This window comes from Psittacula echo, assembly GCF_963264785.1.
Source record: "Psittacula echo genome assembly, chromosome: 6".
NCBI classification, from domain to species: Eukaryota; Metazoa; Chordata; class Aves; order Psittaciformes; family Psittacidae; genus Psittacula; species Psittacula echo.
In genome coordinates this window covers 23,924,096-23,939,858 of record NC_137743.1, presented here as the reverse complement: position 1 = coordinate 23,939,858, position 15,763 = coordinate 23,924,096, and the positions used below count along the sequence as shown (strand labels likewise).

Genomic DNA, 15,763 nt, shown 5'->3' with positions numbered 1-15,763 from the left:
ATCAGCCACATGGGAGCCACAACCATGTCCAGGGATAGTGGATCAGGGGCCTCCCCACTGCACCCCAGCATACTGATGCAGCCTGGCCTCCCTGAGCATCATCTCCCAGCACCTCCACACAGCCCTTGCCACCAGCCAGCACCCCTTTGGATGGGTCACCTGCCAGCCCCCAGCCACATCTGCCCAGCTGGGGACACGAGCAGGGGCAGGCAGCGACTCCGCTCAAGGGCAGCTGCTGCTACTGGCTCTGGGAGCTGACTAGCACTGCCCGGGGCCTCCTGCATAGGCTAATTTAATAAGGACCCCACGTCACTCCCGGCTCAGCCTGTTCCCTGCGCTAGCAAAACAGATCTGGTTTCTCCGTGCCACCAGGCACAGCGTAGGTGGCCGGCAGCCCTGGGGCACAGTGGGGGAACCGGATTGCCGAAGTGCCCCGTGACAAGCCCAGACCATGCTGCCCGTGGTCCCCAGACATGTGGATATACCCTGTGCCTTGTGCAGGTGCTGCTCCAGGCACGGTGCATGGCCTGGGGAGCCCAAGGGAGGTAAGGCAGGTGCTGCTTGGGCATACTGATGCCAATGACACATCTGGGACACATCTGGGTCTGCTCATGGCAGCACGTTTTCTTTCCCACTGCTATTATGAGTACCTGGGCTAGCTGTCCAGGACAGCACAGCTGTGCACAGTCCTCCATCTAGCCAATGCCATGGGCTGAGTCCTGGGTACCCCTCCCAAGCCCAGTTAGCCCCCCTCTCCTTGTCCCCAACCCTGCTGTGGGCTGTACTGTCACCCCATGGGGATGGAGGTCCAGGGGTTGGGCCAAGCAGGAGCAGATGGAGCTGGTGCCAGGCCCTGTTTGTCTTTCTCTCAGTTGCTTGGTGCTCTGTTTGTTCTGGGGATGGCTTCCTGCTGCCAGGGCCTAAACAGGTGGCTTTTATTTGCAGGGTCTGGCTGATAAGATCAGGGGCAGTGTGTTGTTCCCCCCACCCAGCCCCACTGCTCCTTTTCCTCCCCTTTCTCCCCCAGCCCCATTTTCCTGGGTAAATTGTCCTTGGCAAGGACAAAAATATCCCTCTTCCCTCTCACAGCATCTCCCCTTTGGGGTTGCTCTGAATATGGCCACACCAGGTTTGGTAAACCCCAGCCAAAACCCCCACTTTCACCTGCTGGGTCCCCAGATCCCAGAGCTGAGGGGCTCGTTGGGGTCCCCGCTGCCACTTGTTCCCTCCTGGGCCCTTGCTGACCACATTGGACACACGCGTGCAGGCACGTACCTGCCCTCGCAGAGGCGCTGCCCTGCCAGGAGAGCCCCGGCACACGCCAGCCGCCCGCACACGTGTCCCCTGTGCACCGCAGCCGGAACTCCCAGGACGTGTTGCCTGGCAGATGTTGCCGGGATTAGGTCCCACACAGGCGCACACGCACACCGCTGCCAGCTGTTCCATGCCCGCACAGGGCCCAGGCACTTGAGATCTCCCAGGGCAGCGCTCGGCAGGTACCTGCCTTAGCTCCTGCTGCACCCTGGGCAGGATGAGTCCACAGGATGGGCAGGCAGAGGGAGAGGAACCCCAATGGGAACTGGGAAGCCGGATGCTGACTGGTCACCGATAGCCGAAGGGCAGTGACGTGGTGAAGGGCCCAGCCACTTGCGGCGCAAGGGGTACCCGCGTGTTCATGCTTACAGCTGGGTCTTGCACACAGCCTTCCAAGTGGTCTTCCACACAGCACCCCTCATCCCAGCCTCCACTCTCCTCGTGCACCCATGGGCCCAGCCAGGCACCAGTACTGTGGTGGGACCAGCTCTCCAGACCTGTCCACCTGGTACCCACACCAGCACCCTGGGCACCCCCAGGCATGCTGCTCACCCCCTCCCTGTGGGACCACGGTGCCCACCCTGCCCCATGGCACCCACAGCTCCTGAGGTGCACCCACAAAGACCCACAAAGACAAGGGTGCTCCCAAGAACATGTACTCACCCCCTGCCACCCATCGGGGACCTGCCTGGCCCCTGCCCGGCCCTGGCCGTGGGCTGCCCCCGCATGGGAGTGTGCTCAGTGTCCCGGCTCTGCCAGCCTTGCTCAGCCCTCAGGAGCTGCCGGGGGAGTGGGGGCCTCACCTGCCTGCTCCCCACTTGTTCCCATGGGGATTAATCCCACTTGAAGGTCAGGGAGGCTCCGCCAGCTGCTCACCTCCTGCCTGTGGATTACAGCCCCAGCGCGAGCAGGTGGCAACTGCTGCATCCCCATCCTGGCCTGGCCCTGGTGTGGGGCTGACAATAGGACAAAACTTAGCTGGGCTGCTCCAAAAGGGTCCCAGGCGTTGCAGGTCCCTTCAGCCTCAGGTGTCCCCCAACATCTGTCATACCCTGCCCAGATGGACATGCCAGGCACTGGGGCAGAGGAGCTGGTATCTGGTCTTCAGGTCCAGATCCTGACCTGAAACGGAGCCTGCTGGTGCCAGCTGCTGCAACCTCCTCCCTAATGCCACAGATGACCCCAGCCTGGCACCCCCTGGCACCCCATAGTTACAGTTTCCTAGGGAAATGCTCTGGTCCCTGCAAAGTGCCCAATGCAGACCAGTCCCAGGGGAGCACTGATGGAGACAGGGGCATGCCCAACACCATACCCAGCCCATCCTGGATGCAGGTGCATCTGCTTCAGTACATCCTATCATATTTGGAGGGGCAGAGCTTCCCAAGTTCCAGCTTCACCTATGTCACCTGTAGTATTGCCATGGGCATTGAAGGGGTGGTCCTTGGACCTCCCTTCCCCAGCTCCCTCAACCCCACAGTCAGGGGATGCCAGCTCAGCCAGCACCCGGCCAAGGTCCCATCCACCCTGGTGCTCCTCCACTCCCTGTTGGCACCCTCTGCAGTGCCAGCACCCTGAGCCAGGGTGAGGCTCATCCAGGAGGCAGAGGTAAAGCCTGGCAGCAGTATCTCCCCTCCTCCAGGCACTCTGAGGAAGCCGCACAGGCAGAGGCTGAGCCAGGCGCTGTGGCAGGAACAGAACATCTTGCCTGAAGGCTCCCAAAGCTGGCAACAGGTGGGACAGGAGCGGCCATCCTGGCACCTTGCTCCACACACATCCACCCTGAGCAGGCTGCCCATGCACTGGGGACACCAGCTGGCCTGTGAGAGGGGACCCCCACCACTCACCCCTTCCCCAGAGCTGCCATTGGAGGATAGAGTGGATGCACTCTGAGATGCAGGACTTGTGCAAGCTCTGGGGATTTTCCCCCAGCACCTTGAGTGCTCCAGCAAGGACCCCCCCTTATCCCCTTTGCTCATTGAGGTTCAGGGCCCTTTACAAGGGAAATGAAAAAAACCTGTCTCTTCATCCCTCTGGAATGTCACCACTTCACCTTTGGGTGTAGGGGGAGGATGCCAGCCTGTACCCACCCTTGCCCAATGCTCCACACAACCAGGAATGGGCTAGAGGTGGGCAGAGCTGCTTCTTGTTTCACTGTGTCAGGATGCAGCTCCATGCCTGGTACCAACTCTCCCCTCCACCCTGCCTTTCAGATAGCAATTAGCTTGTCCCACTTGCAGCTGGGTTGAAGGCTGCCTCTCTCCACGGTCTTGAGTTGGGGGGAATGTGTGGGACAGACCAATCGCCTGGGGAGTGTATCTGAAGCTACAGCCTGGCACAGCCAGTGCAGGACCCCCGCACAGAGGCAGGACAGTCCCTTATGTTCCCTGCTGCAGTCCTGGCTTCGGCAAAGAACAGGCTCAGGGGCTGGAGACAGCCAGGAGGTGTTCAGCAACACCCTGATCTCCGACATTAGCCCAGCCCCAGGGACACAAGCAGCCTGGTTCCTTGTGCAAGCTGGCTGGGTACCCGCAGCGGCACTGGGACGGAGTGACCTTCAGTGGCAGGGAGCCTGGGCATCTCCTCCAGGCACAACAGAGCTGTGGCATAGGCTGGGTGGGGGACAGCTGAGACCTAGGAGTGTCCACCCAACCCTGGTGCTCCGCTCCTGGAGTGCCCAACCAGCCTGGTGTGCGGTGGCAGCTCCCTGGGCTGATCCCCACAGGGCGCTGGGGTGCAGCAGGCAACCAGCTGCCTCTGCCACATCCTGCAGCAAAGCACACCCCATCCGGGCTGGGCAGGACACCTAGCCTGCAGCAACGCTCACCTCTGCTCATACCCACACCTTCATCTGATGCACACCAGGATGCAGAGCAGTGAGTGTGGCAGGGGCATGGCCAGTCCCATGCATTTAGCTCAGCAGGAGCACACACACATGCACAAGTGCACTCAGATACACATGCAGATGTAGGGCAGTGGCAAGATACACCAGCTCTGCGTTGCCTGCCCGACCCAGGGAGGGCACACACACACGCATACACGGCCACGCACACACATAAAAACATATGCAAACACATACGCTTGCATGCATGCACATACACCTGTGTGCAGCTACACTTGTATGCAACTGCAACCCCGGGCACACGTGCCTCTCCAGCAGCCTCCTGCACCCTGCCCTCCCCATGCAAATCCTCCCTGTGCAGAGCTGCACCATGCCAATCCCAGTTCCCAGGTCCTCAAAGCCAGGCAAATGGCCATGCAGGGCCCAGGGTGTCACAGCACCGCACAGTGCAGGCAGCAGCACCCCACTGCAACTTGTCCCCTGCCAGCCTGGCACAGCCCTTGGCACCGGCGCTGGCTCTGACATGGAAGAAGATGGTGTTCAAAGACCCTAGCTCTACCTGACTGGAGATCAGCTCACCCTTGGGTGCTAACCCTGCCAGAGGGCCATTCCCCAGCAATACAGCCTGCAGGGCAACAGGCTTCCAGGGGTCGCCCCCAGCTTTGAAGGGTGTCACAGCTTCCCAGTGCCACTGGGCTGGCAGAGCCAGGACAGGGGGAGCAGGCTGGGAAGATGGCAGGGGGGCAATTCCCAGTACTGCCTCTTGCAGCTATCCCCTTCTTCTGCTGGGACACACATGGGGGCCCTGGCTTCCTGGTCGTTGCCCAGATACCCTGAAAAGCCAAAAAAAGAGTCACTTTTCTAGAGCATCCAGGCTATGTAGAGGATGAAGCATGGGTCCCAGGTTCTGCCAGGGCAGAAGGCAGGCCAGCGGTGTGTGAAGCCACTGAAGGAGAGCAAGGCAGCACCTCCAGAGCTCTGCTGTGTCAGATACCATCTCTGCTGGGCTCAGCCCCCACAGGGACACACTTGTGGCAGCAGGGTCTGGCTTTGCTCAGAGTTATTAACTATGCTCTGTTTTGCTCCCAGCCCGAGCGGAGCAGCTGCAGGGAGTGTGCATATGGGGGGATGTGTTGTGCTTTCTTGGCTTTTAAACTTTGCCAGGCTTGGTGACAGGAGACAGAGCCTGGAGACACAGCCCAAAGGGGCCCATGGCCACTGCCATGGCCAGTCACTGCACCATTTGGTGGCTGTTCCAAGGCAAGGATGAGCACTTTCCCCTGGAGAAGTATGGGGACGCTCCTTGATTTTGGTGCTTTCTGACACCACCTGTTGGAAGCTTTCCAAGCATCTGCCCAGGCAGGAGTCCAGGAGCTGCCTTATCTCCATCCCTTGCAGGGTGCCTGGGAGGGAACAGGGGTCTCCTGCTCCAGGGCAGAGGCTGCTGAGCCTCTGTATGGATTGCACGGGGGTGAGGGGAAGCAGCAGGAATCATCCTGTTTCTTGGCACACCCCTGGGCTCCTTCACCTCCAGCCTCTCCTCCATCCACAACATGGGGCTGTGCTCACCCTTCACGGGGTTTGCAGAGAGGCTGCAGGAAGCACTCAGGACCCACCTGTAAACTCAGAGCATCCCTGAGCACAGTGGGGCCAGAGCTGGATCATGTGCCACAAGAGAGATGCCTGTTCCCTAGGGCAGCAGGAGCACACTCAGGGCTTTCAGAGAAACCGCGAACAGAGACCAGTGTGGCCAGTCAGGGAAGTGTGGGGCTCTTGTCATCCCCACACAACATCCTGTAACAGGAGGAAAGCAGATCCATCGCTGTCCCATCTCCCAGCTCTACAGGACTCCCTGCTGTTTCCATGGCACTAGGAGCAGCCCCAGGCTCCGAATGCCTCTACACTGGCTGCAAGGTGACAGGGACAGGACATGGGATGGAAACAGGAGTGCAGGTCAAATACTGCAGTGCGCTTTGAGAGTGGTGCAGGCAGTGGGCAGGGCTGTCCTGGAGCAGACCTGCTGGTTTCCCGGAGCTACCCCACCATACCCTTTCACAGCAAGGATAGGCAGAGGGATTGCCACTGCAGGAGCTGGTACCTGGCCTGCAGGGCGAGGGTGAGTGGCAGGTAACACCTACCCTGGGGAGCCCAGCACACGGGCAGACAGACCCTGGAAGGGCTTCTGGGAGCGAGTCAGGGCAGAGTGTGAGGGAAAGGATACAACACCCCTCATCCTTTGCCCTGCTTCTCCGTGCCTGCTCCTGCCCTCCCTCCCCACTGCCTGTGTCAGCATCAGCAGAGAAAGCTCTCTTGGTGCCAGCAGATCGTTGAGACCTACCTGAGCATTCGGCAGAGCCTGGTGAGCTGCACCCTGAGCCAGCGCTGTGCAGCACTGCCAGGGCTCCCCGTGCCTGCCACAGTGCTCCTGGGGTGCAAGGGCCAGGCTGCCCTTCCTTCACCAGCGGGCTGCAGCAGGCAGCCACGCAGGCAGGTGTGTGTGCCTGGTGTGTGTCCCTAGTGTGTTAGAGTTACACATGCTCGCAATGCCATGGGCACCCATGGGTCCTGCAGGTCACAGCCTGCAAAGCTGTGTCAGAGATGCCATGCGTACTAATGCCACGTGGGTCTCCTGTCCCACACGTGTGTAGCTCCTGTGGTGTTCATGCATGGTGCCTGTGGATCGCATTGCCTTGTGTGCGCTGCCTGTCCATCACTTCATACATGTGCCACACACAGGTCAAACACCACACGCACGTGTTTGGGTGAAGCCTTCATGTTGTGCATGTCCCTTGCACGCTCCGCAAATGGGATGTGTGCTCATCCTGGCACACGTGCTGCAAGCAAGTGTGCATTCCCTATGCAGGCTGCAGATCAGCAGTGTGCGGGTGCTGTGATACCTGTGCCGCACGCTTGCAGATGGGCTGGACCTGCCTAACGCGAGCCGAACGAACAAAACGTTTAGGTCAGGTCTTGCACGTGGGGCTCGACGCCAGGCAAGTGCAGAGGTGCTCCAGGCTGGGCCGGTGTGGGCTCTGGGGATGGTGTGCTGGGGGCTGCTGGCAGCCCCTTCCCCATCTTTCCTTCCAAGCCGGGTGCCTCCAGGCTGGGAGCCGGTGTCCTTGCTGCACCCACTGCTCTGAGCCAGCTCCAAATGAGCTCCTCTGAGGGTAAAGTCCGGAAGGTGAATGCTTGACACCTGCTGCCTGGGAAAGCCAAACAGAGCAGGGGCGGGTTAAACTGACACGGCAGGGTAGGGAGGCAGGGTGGGAAAACAGGATAGGAAGGAAGGAAGAAAGTAAATGAAGGAGGGGAGGGAACAGAAAGCATTGTAAAATACTGGTGAGAAAGAAGGGAAGAGTTAAGGGAAAGGAACAGCTGGGACAATGTCCCCAGAGTCCATCCCATTCCCTCCTGGGAGCTCGGGGGTGCCACAAGCATCCTATTGCTCATCCCAGGGGCCCCCAGGCTGTTGTCCATGCCCAGCGCCCTGCTTGCAGCTAGGCAGGCAGGACCCCAGCCCATGTCTGCTGGGGTGCAGCAGCTCACCTGGCTCCGGTGACACGCTGGCAGCTGGCAGGTGAGTGGCTTTGTCTTCCCCCGCCGGCTCACGGCAGAAAATGAGGGTGACGCGGGCTGGATGGGGCTTTTATAGCCCTGATAAAAATAGCGCTGCCTGGCCAGCGATCGGGGGGCCGGAGAGATGTGACTGAGCAGAGACAGGCGAGAGGGCTGGGCTGGCGTTGGCGGAGCCTTCTCCCAGCACACCTGTCACGGCTCTGTGTTTGCTCAGAGCAAATATTGACCCAGGGAAGGCAGGCTGGGCAAGGGAGGCGATTAGCCCACCTAGATTAGAGGCAGAGCAGGTCTCTATGCAAACTCTACACCGCTGCCTTTGTTAATGGGAGCCTGATGGGCTGATAGGAGCCAGGAGCCTGGGTGCTGGGGCGGTGGGAAGGAGGAGGAGGTGAGGGGGAGAGAGGAGGAGACATCCATTAACCTGTGCTGGAACAACACCAGCTGTCACTTTTCCACCCACCTGCCCGGCTCACTTTGCAGCCGGGGGTGAGAGGAGAGTGGAGAGCCAGGGCAGGCAGGCACAGGGAACTTTACCTGGGTAGCTCTGGGATGGGGACTGCTTGCTTGCACTGCCTTGGGCTGCTAGGAGGTGAGCAAGCAGTACGGTCCCAGGGCAGGAAAGCAAAGCTAGTGCCTGACACTGGGCGCCAGTGGTGGGCTTTCTTGCCTCCACCCCAATCCTTCAGCTCACGCTGAAACCCCCTGGGCACACCAGGACAATGCACACTTCATTTAGAGGAGCCCACAAACCTCTGAGTCAGGCAGCAAAGCAGAGCTTGACAAAACCACCTCTGCTCACTCCGTTTGGGAGTGTTTCCAGCATGGCTGCATGGGCCAGGAGCCAGCTGTCCTAGTGCAGCCACAAGAACAGGATGTGTTTCACTCCATGCACACATGCTTCCGAGTGGGGTCACTGCATCCCAGAGTCACGATACTCTCCCGCATCCCGGCTGTGTCACTACCCAGCAGGGTAATGGGTGCAGGCACCTCCATGCTGGCTCTGGGGACAGTGTGCAGAGAACACAGGGAGGGGGTAGCAAGAAAAGTTTAAGCACACTCCTGCAGCAGCCAGCCACATTACCCAGCCCTGACAGTTATAGAATCATAGAACGGTTTGGGTTGAAGGGACATTAAAGTTCATCTAGTCCCAACCCCCTGCCATGGGCAGGGACACCTATCAGACCAGGTTGCTAAAAGCCCCATCCAACCTGGCCTCGAACACTGCCAGGAATGGGCCAGCCACAACTTCTCTGGACAACCTGTGCCAGTGCTTTGCCATCCTCAAAGAATTTCTTCCTAATGTCTAATCTAACTCTACTCTCTGGCAGTTTAAAGCCGTTCCACCACTGTCCTATCCCTATATGCCCTTGTAAGAAGTCCCTCTCCAGCCTTCTTCTTGGCTGGAGCCAGTAGGAGCTGTGCTATCTCTCTGGGTTTCTCTGGCACCCACAGCTCCTGGATAACAGAGCATGAAGTGCAGCTGCAGTGGCAGGAAAAGCATCTTTGTCCAAGTGCACTGGCCTGTTTGTTTGTGTAGATGGATGTAACACTGCTGTAACTCCCACAGCGGAAACCTGCAGGTATCCTGGTCCTGGGCATGCTTTAGAAACCGCCATCATTGGTCTTTCCAGAGCTGAAGCATGCTTGCAGGTTGCAGTAAATTATTTCCAAATGTGAGTGGACAGTGGCAGATCCTTAGCCACCGCCACCCAGCCCTTCTTCCTTGGAGCCTTGACCCTCTCAGAGTCAGGATTTTCAAAGGCAGGCTCCATCCCTTCTGCCTGCTGCTGCCTCTGCAGGATGGGGTTCCTCAAGCCTGCCGTGGGAAGGAGCTGGAGCAATGTCAGCCTGCTGGCCTTGCTCATCCTGATCCTCATTTCCAGTAGTTTTGCCAGCCAAGCATATGTGGAACCACTGCTGTCCTGGGCTGTGGTGCTAAGATGGAATGTGATGTTCCACCTTGTTTTGGTGCTATCAGACCCCGACACTTCTCCTTTCCTGGTGTGGAGAACATGCTGGGCAGGACTATTACCTCTCCCAGCCGAGCAGCAGCTCCTGGCAAATGTAGGCTGCCTGGCTGATCCCCACCTTTCCAAAGGAGCCATGAAAAACATCACACTGGTGATGTTGTGGTTCCAGAAGACATCTCCAAGCCTACATACTATGTTAAAGACGATCTCTTACCCAACCTCTCTCCTGCTAGGGCAGGGCCCCACCATAGAGTCATACAATCATAGAATGGTTTGTGTTGGAAAGGACCTTAAGATCATCTAGTTCCAACCCTCCTGCCATGAGCAGGGACACCTCACACTAAACCATGTCACCCCAAGGCCCTGTCCAACCTGGCCGCAAACACTGCTAGGGATGGAACATTTACAACTTCTTTGGGCAACCCATTCCAGTGCCTCACAGCAAAGATGGCCCTTGCAGGTCTGCTGTATGGATAATGGGAGAACAGCAGGTCCCTTAAGCTTGCAGAGGGCCCTGTGCTGGACAACTATCCCATTCCCAAATATCAAAGCAACACAGCTGAGCTAACAAAACCCCACCATCCTAGACATGGGAGGCCAGAGGTAGAGGGCCTCTGCTCATCTCTGCTAAGGGTTTTGGGAGCATCACCTTCATGTTTTTGCTCTCCAGGCTTTGCCTTGCCTGTGCAGACACTGCAGGCTAGTCAGGGCAGGAACTTTCCAGGTTCCTACCTAATACGCAGTACAGGGGGAAGAGAAGTGGCTGATTCCAAGCAGGGGCTGTGCCAGGGACTGTCCCTGCAGGAGCGGGACCAGGGGCAGTCTGCTAACACTGTCCCCTTCCCTCATGGATGTAGAGCCATGCCAAGTGGGTCTTTGCAGGGGATTCAGGATCCCCAGCTGTAACAGGACAGCAGAGCTTTGAAGACACCCTGGCAGGGAAGACCAAAAGCAGCTTTGTTCCCTTCCCTTTATCTCCCAGACAATGGCACATTCAGCAGGTGTTAAATGTTTTAATGGGATTCAGGATAACTTCTGTTGCCCACCTGCCCCAAGGCCATTTCACCCCTCCCTAGGAACCAGAACAGTCAAGAAGAAAAGGCCTGTTGTGTGTTGCATTAACTGGCTGATGACTGAGCACTCCTGATAACCAGCACAAGGAGGAGGGGAACCCCATTAGCTTTGCCAAGCTCACACTCGGCCACCCTCATGCTGGCTGTATGGTTACCTGCCAGCAGCCTGTCCTGGCCACCAGCCCCACCCTCATGGGAACATCACCCCACTTCACTACCCCAACACCAGTGGGAAGGAGCAGGTCCTGTATCTGCAATATCTCTGTTGGAAAGATGTGCGTTACGAAAGTGGCTGGTGTTGGGGCAGGGGCCAAATCGAGCCAGTATAAGCTCAGAGTTCTTCCTGCCTGAGACCCAAATGCAGTTAGTGGAGATAGGGCTTCTCCCTTCTTCTGGGAGCTGGGCTGTGGGTCTGGCTCACTACAGTCCCACAGTTCATTGTCTTCATCCTCTGCAGTGGCAAAGGGCATCTTGCAAAGCTGCTTCCTAAGGAACAAGTCCTCCCTGCCAGCACTGCACATCTCCATCACATCACCTGGGTGAAAGGGCCAAGGAGTTGGCAGCACAGCCTCTGACAGCAGAAAGGGGGCAAAGCTTTCATGGTCTAAGATGGTGTGGGATTCGGTTAGGTTGAGGTAATGGCCACTGGTGGGGAGGCTCCACTTCTCCAGTGATGTGGACAGCAGTGTCACCTGGTCACATGTGGAGTGTTTTCCAAAACCAGGGCCAGGGCCTAGTTCCCATTTTAAGAAGAGGAAGCAGAAATTGCCCCAGCCTGGGAAGGGGGCTGGCCCTGGTGTATTTTTAACTTAGGATAAGGATGAAAGAAGAAAAGTGTGACAACTGCTAAGGGTTTTGTTTAGTGCATGCTGAGTGTTTCTGGTTGACAGGCACCAGAAGAAACCTAGAACACAGGTGACACACCACCATCTCACACACCTTGCAATGAGCAGAGGGAAAAAAGGGTTCTCTCTCAGAGGTAGGGGTAGGTTTCAGACCTCTTGTTCCCTGACTCACCTATTGCTGAAAGCACGTCTCAGGGCTCTCTCCTACTAGAGAGATGCTAATCAGAGGAGTGAATTTACCTCTTGTAGTGCTTCAACAGGCAGGTAAAGTGTGAGTAATGTTTCCTCCAGGCCCAGGGCCGTGTTCAGCACAGGAGACTGAGGAGGATAGGAACTTTAATGCCAAAAAAATACTTCCCTGCACATGTGTCTGCACTCAAGCTCCATCCATTTGCTCTTGGGCGTTAACACCAGACTAACAGACAGCATTTCCCATGCTGACCCAATCTGTCCCACAACGCAGAGGATTTAAATGGTGATTCAGCTCAGGGAGCATCAGATCACACAGGAGGTTTGAGGACCCTGTCTGCTGCTCTAGGCAGCTGGATTCATACTGCTTTAGAACTAAAATGGAGCTTCTGCCTTTGCAAGTGTTACCCACTTAGGAACCCTGGCACAGGACTGCAGAGCATGTGTAGTGAGGAGCCTGGACCAGGCAGAGTCACCCCAACAGCCTGGCCCTGCTGTTGCCTTGAGCTGGGGAGAAAAGTGGTAGGATCTCATCACCCTTTCAACACCAGCAGAAGACAGAAAGGCTGCTGTGTGACTCTGGAGACCTGGCACCCAGGGTGTTTGGGAGGGAAGAGAGGATCTGCTCTCCACATGAGAGGGATCCAGGACGCACATGAAGGCCCCAGGCACCCAGGCTGAGCACAGGATCTGGCAGTGCCTTTGCTGTATCTCTGACAACAGGAACAGCTCAGCCCTGGGGCTTAGTAACCGTTACGCAGACAGGGCCCCCGTACAGAACAGAGTGCTGGGGTGGTGCTGGGTGAGCTGCGGCTCCCCCGGGCACAGCAGGCAGCTCTGGGCAAAAGCCTTCTGTAGATTTTGGAGCGTGGTCTTCTCTTGGGCTGCAAGACAAGAAGGTGCAGCTCTGGTCTTGGCTGGGCGCTGGCACTGGGAACACAAGGCAGGAGGGTTTGAAGGGGAATACCAGCTGTGTTCCCACCAGAGCAGGATGGCTGGGTGACCCGCAACGTCACAGAGTCCGTAGCGGGGCTGCAGAAGAGGGGAGATGCTGCGAAGCCAGCCCCGCCGCCTGACAGGACCGGCTGCAGCCTCTGCAGGGAAGCAGGCAACCGGTGCCCATCACTATCCTCAGCCCTGCGCTGGTACCCGGCGTTTCTCACAACTGACACTGCCACCTTCCGGCTGTGACAAACTCGTTCTACACAGCGACACCCTCCCGGAGCCCGGCGAGACCCTTCAGCCAGGCCAAGGCTCAAAGCATCCCGTTCCCCAGTTTGAAAAGTGAAGAGCTTGTCTAGGTGCTCCCAAACCCAGATGCATCAATTACGTATGTTACACGCCGGTGTCCGAGTGCCTAGAGGCCAAGCTGCTTTTATTGGGTTACTGAATGTGCTGGACGGTGCTGCAGCCTCTCTCTCAGGCTGGGTTGCTGTATGTGGGACCTGCAGCAGCCTCTGGAGCAAGAAAGAGACAAGGATTCAGTACCTGCGTCTTACTGATGTTGTCAGGGGCTCAGCACCTCAGTGCCCAGCTGTCAGTCCATCCTTTGCCACATTTCAAAGAAGATTCCTCTCCCAGTTTATACAAACTGGGGGCAGTGGAAACAGTCACAGAGGTTGTCCATGTGCTTCCTGTAGCAGAAGGAGGTTCTTCTCTGTTGATGTGGCCAGCTACAGACAGGCAAGATCTCATCAGCTCTGCTGTGGAGTTGCCAGAGGATTCAGATTGGAAATGAGGACATAATCAGCACATAGACCCTCAGAGGCAGACAGCATGTTGAGATCCGGTCATGGGGTGGGAGGTTTGGAGTTGCAGTGGACATCATAGGGACAGGCTGTAGAGTGGAGGAAGTTGATGCATACAACAAGCTCAAGCAGTTCCGCGCCCAGCAGCTATGCTTTTGGGGGTGGTGGCGGTGCTGGACTGGTGATTCTGAAGAAGAGGAGATTGGTTTTGAGCTGGGGAGAGTGCAGCCTGCTGCTGCCTCCCCCCAGGCAATCATCACTCCTCCAGGGATCACGGGAAACACCCAGCATCTATCTAGACAAGACTCCTGCAGCCCTGGAGATGGCATCTCCACCCAACAGCCCTCTCCTATCCTACCCCAATCCAACCTGCCTGCAGTTCTCTCCAAGCCTGGGCAAAGCCTCATGTTTTGCTCTCAGCCCCAAATCTGACTCCCTAACAGTGGCCATTCCCTCACCCTAACTAAATCGTAGACTATCTTAGACCAGGAAAGCTTTTCCCCCTTTCTGCTGTCAGAGGCTGTGCTGCCAGCTCCTTGACTCCTTTACGTAAGAAACCCTCCTTGTGCTGGGCTCTCCAGTGCCTCAGACTCTTCTGCTAGCTGTTCACTCACAGGCCCTGCCCCTGAACTGCATGATGGTTTGGGGTCCACAGAAATGCTGTACCATTATCACCCCTGCTCTGTAGCTTAGGTCAAGCCAAGAAGGGGCAGAGGCTTTGGGAGCCGATTCCCTGTTTTGCACAGGCAGCCTTGACATTGACAGCCAGTGATCCAGCTAATCAATGTGGTCTAGAAAATAGGCTGTACTTCAGCCTGACATATTAAGGACAGGTCCCAACCCCTGCCAAAGCACAGATGCACTCTGCTACCTTTGGGAAGGGCTGGAGGGTAGAGCAATGATCCTGGGCCGGGCTGTCAGCACCACTTCTCCATGGCTGGCTTCAATCAGGATATTCTGCAGGGTGTTCTCCAGCACCAGCTCCACCAGGCTCCTAAAGGCTGGCTGCCTGGAGGGACAAATGTACAGGCAGAGGACAGCTATCAGAAAGCAGATAAGGCAGGCTGCTTGCTGTGGCTCCTCCCAGGACATATCTCCCAGCACATACTGTTTCTTACACACTGAGGCCAATGAATCAAAGACTTAAGCAACAATGAATCAAAGACTTAAGCAACGGGGTGCTGACCCCTCCCAGAGCTGCCACAACCGGTGTCAGGCCCTGACATCAGACAGAGCTGCGTGACTGTGGTTTTAGTGGTTCCTCCCTCCAAGCTGTGCTTTAGTTAGTATTTGTACATATGCTTGTGGCTGTAGCAGTGTGTAGCCATAGCAAATCCAAGTTGATGAAATACTACAGTGAAAGTAAAAAGTAAGGTTAGCACACACTGCACTCTAATGTCCAATACATCCAGGACTGTCCGAAGGTAAAGCAGATACCACCCTCTAACAGTGTCCTGGCGCTGCCCGCAGCTTAACCCCAAGACACAGCAAACCTACACAACCCCAGGTTCCAGTATAGGTTGGGGAACGACCTGTTAGAGAGTAGTGTAGGGGAGAGGGACCTGGGGGTCCTAGTGGATGGCAGGATGACCATGAGCCAACACTGTGCCCTTGTGGCCAAGAAGGCCAATGGCATCCTGGGGTGTATTAGAAGGGGGGTGGTCAGTAGGTCGAGAGAGGTCCTCCTTCCCCTCTACTCGGCCCTGGTGAGACCGCATCTGGAATATTGTGTCCAGTTCTGGGCCCCTCAGTTCAAGAAGGATAGGGACCTGCTGGAGAGAGTCCAGCGCAGGGCGACAAAGATGATTAAGGGAGTGGAGCATCTCCCTTATGAGGAAAGGCTGAGGGAGCTGGGTCTCTATAGTTTGGAGAAGAGGAGACTGCGGGGGGACCTTATTAGTGTATATAAATATATAAAGGGGGAGTGTCATGAGGATGGAGCCAGGCTCTTCTCAGTGGCAAACAATGATAAGACAAGGGGTAATGGGTATAAACTGAAACACAAGAGGTTCCACTTAAACTTGAGAAGAAACTTCTTCTCAGTCAGGGTGACAGAACACTGGAACAGGCTGCCCAGGGAGGTTGTGGAGTCTCCTTCTCTGGAGACATTCAAAACCCGCCTGGACACATTCCTGTGTAATCTTATCTAGGTGTTCCTGCTCTGGCAGGGGGATTGGACTAGATGATCTTTTGAGGTCCCTTCCAATCT

General features: G+C 56.9%; 1 protein-coding gene across 1 annotated transcript in view; it reads right to left on the bottom strand.

Moving 5' to 3' along the window:
- Positions 1-14,421: 14,421 nt before the first annotated feature.
- The window catches only part of CFAP65 (cilia and flagella associated protein 65), a gene marked incomplete at both ends in the record, with an annotated part of 32,852 nt that continues 31,510 nt past the window's right edge, over positions 14,422-15,763 (bottom strand). Inside the window, one exon of the mRNA XM_080621193.1 lies at positions 14,422-14,563. Within this exon, the coding sequence (XP_080477319.1) occupies positions 14,422-14,563 (142 nt within the window). The remainder of the gene's footprint in view (positions 14,564-15,763) is intronic.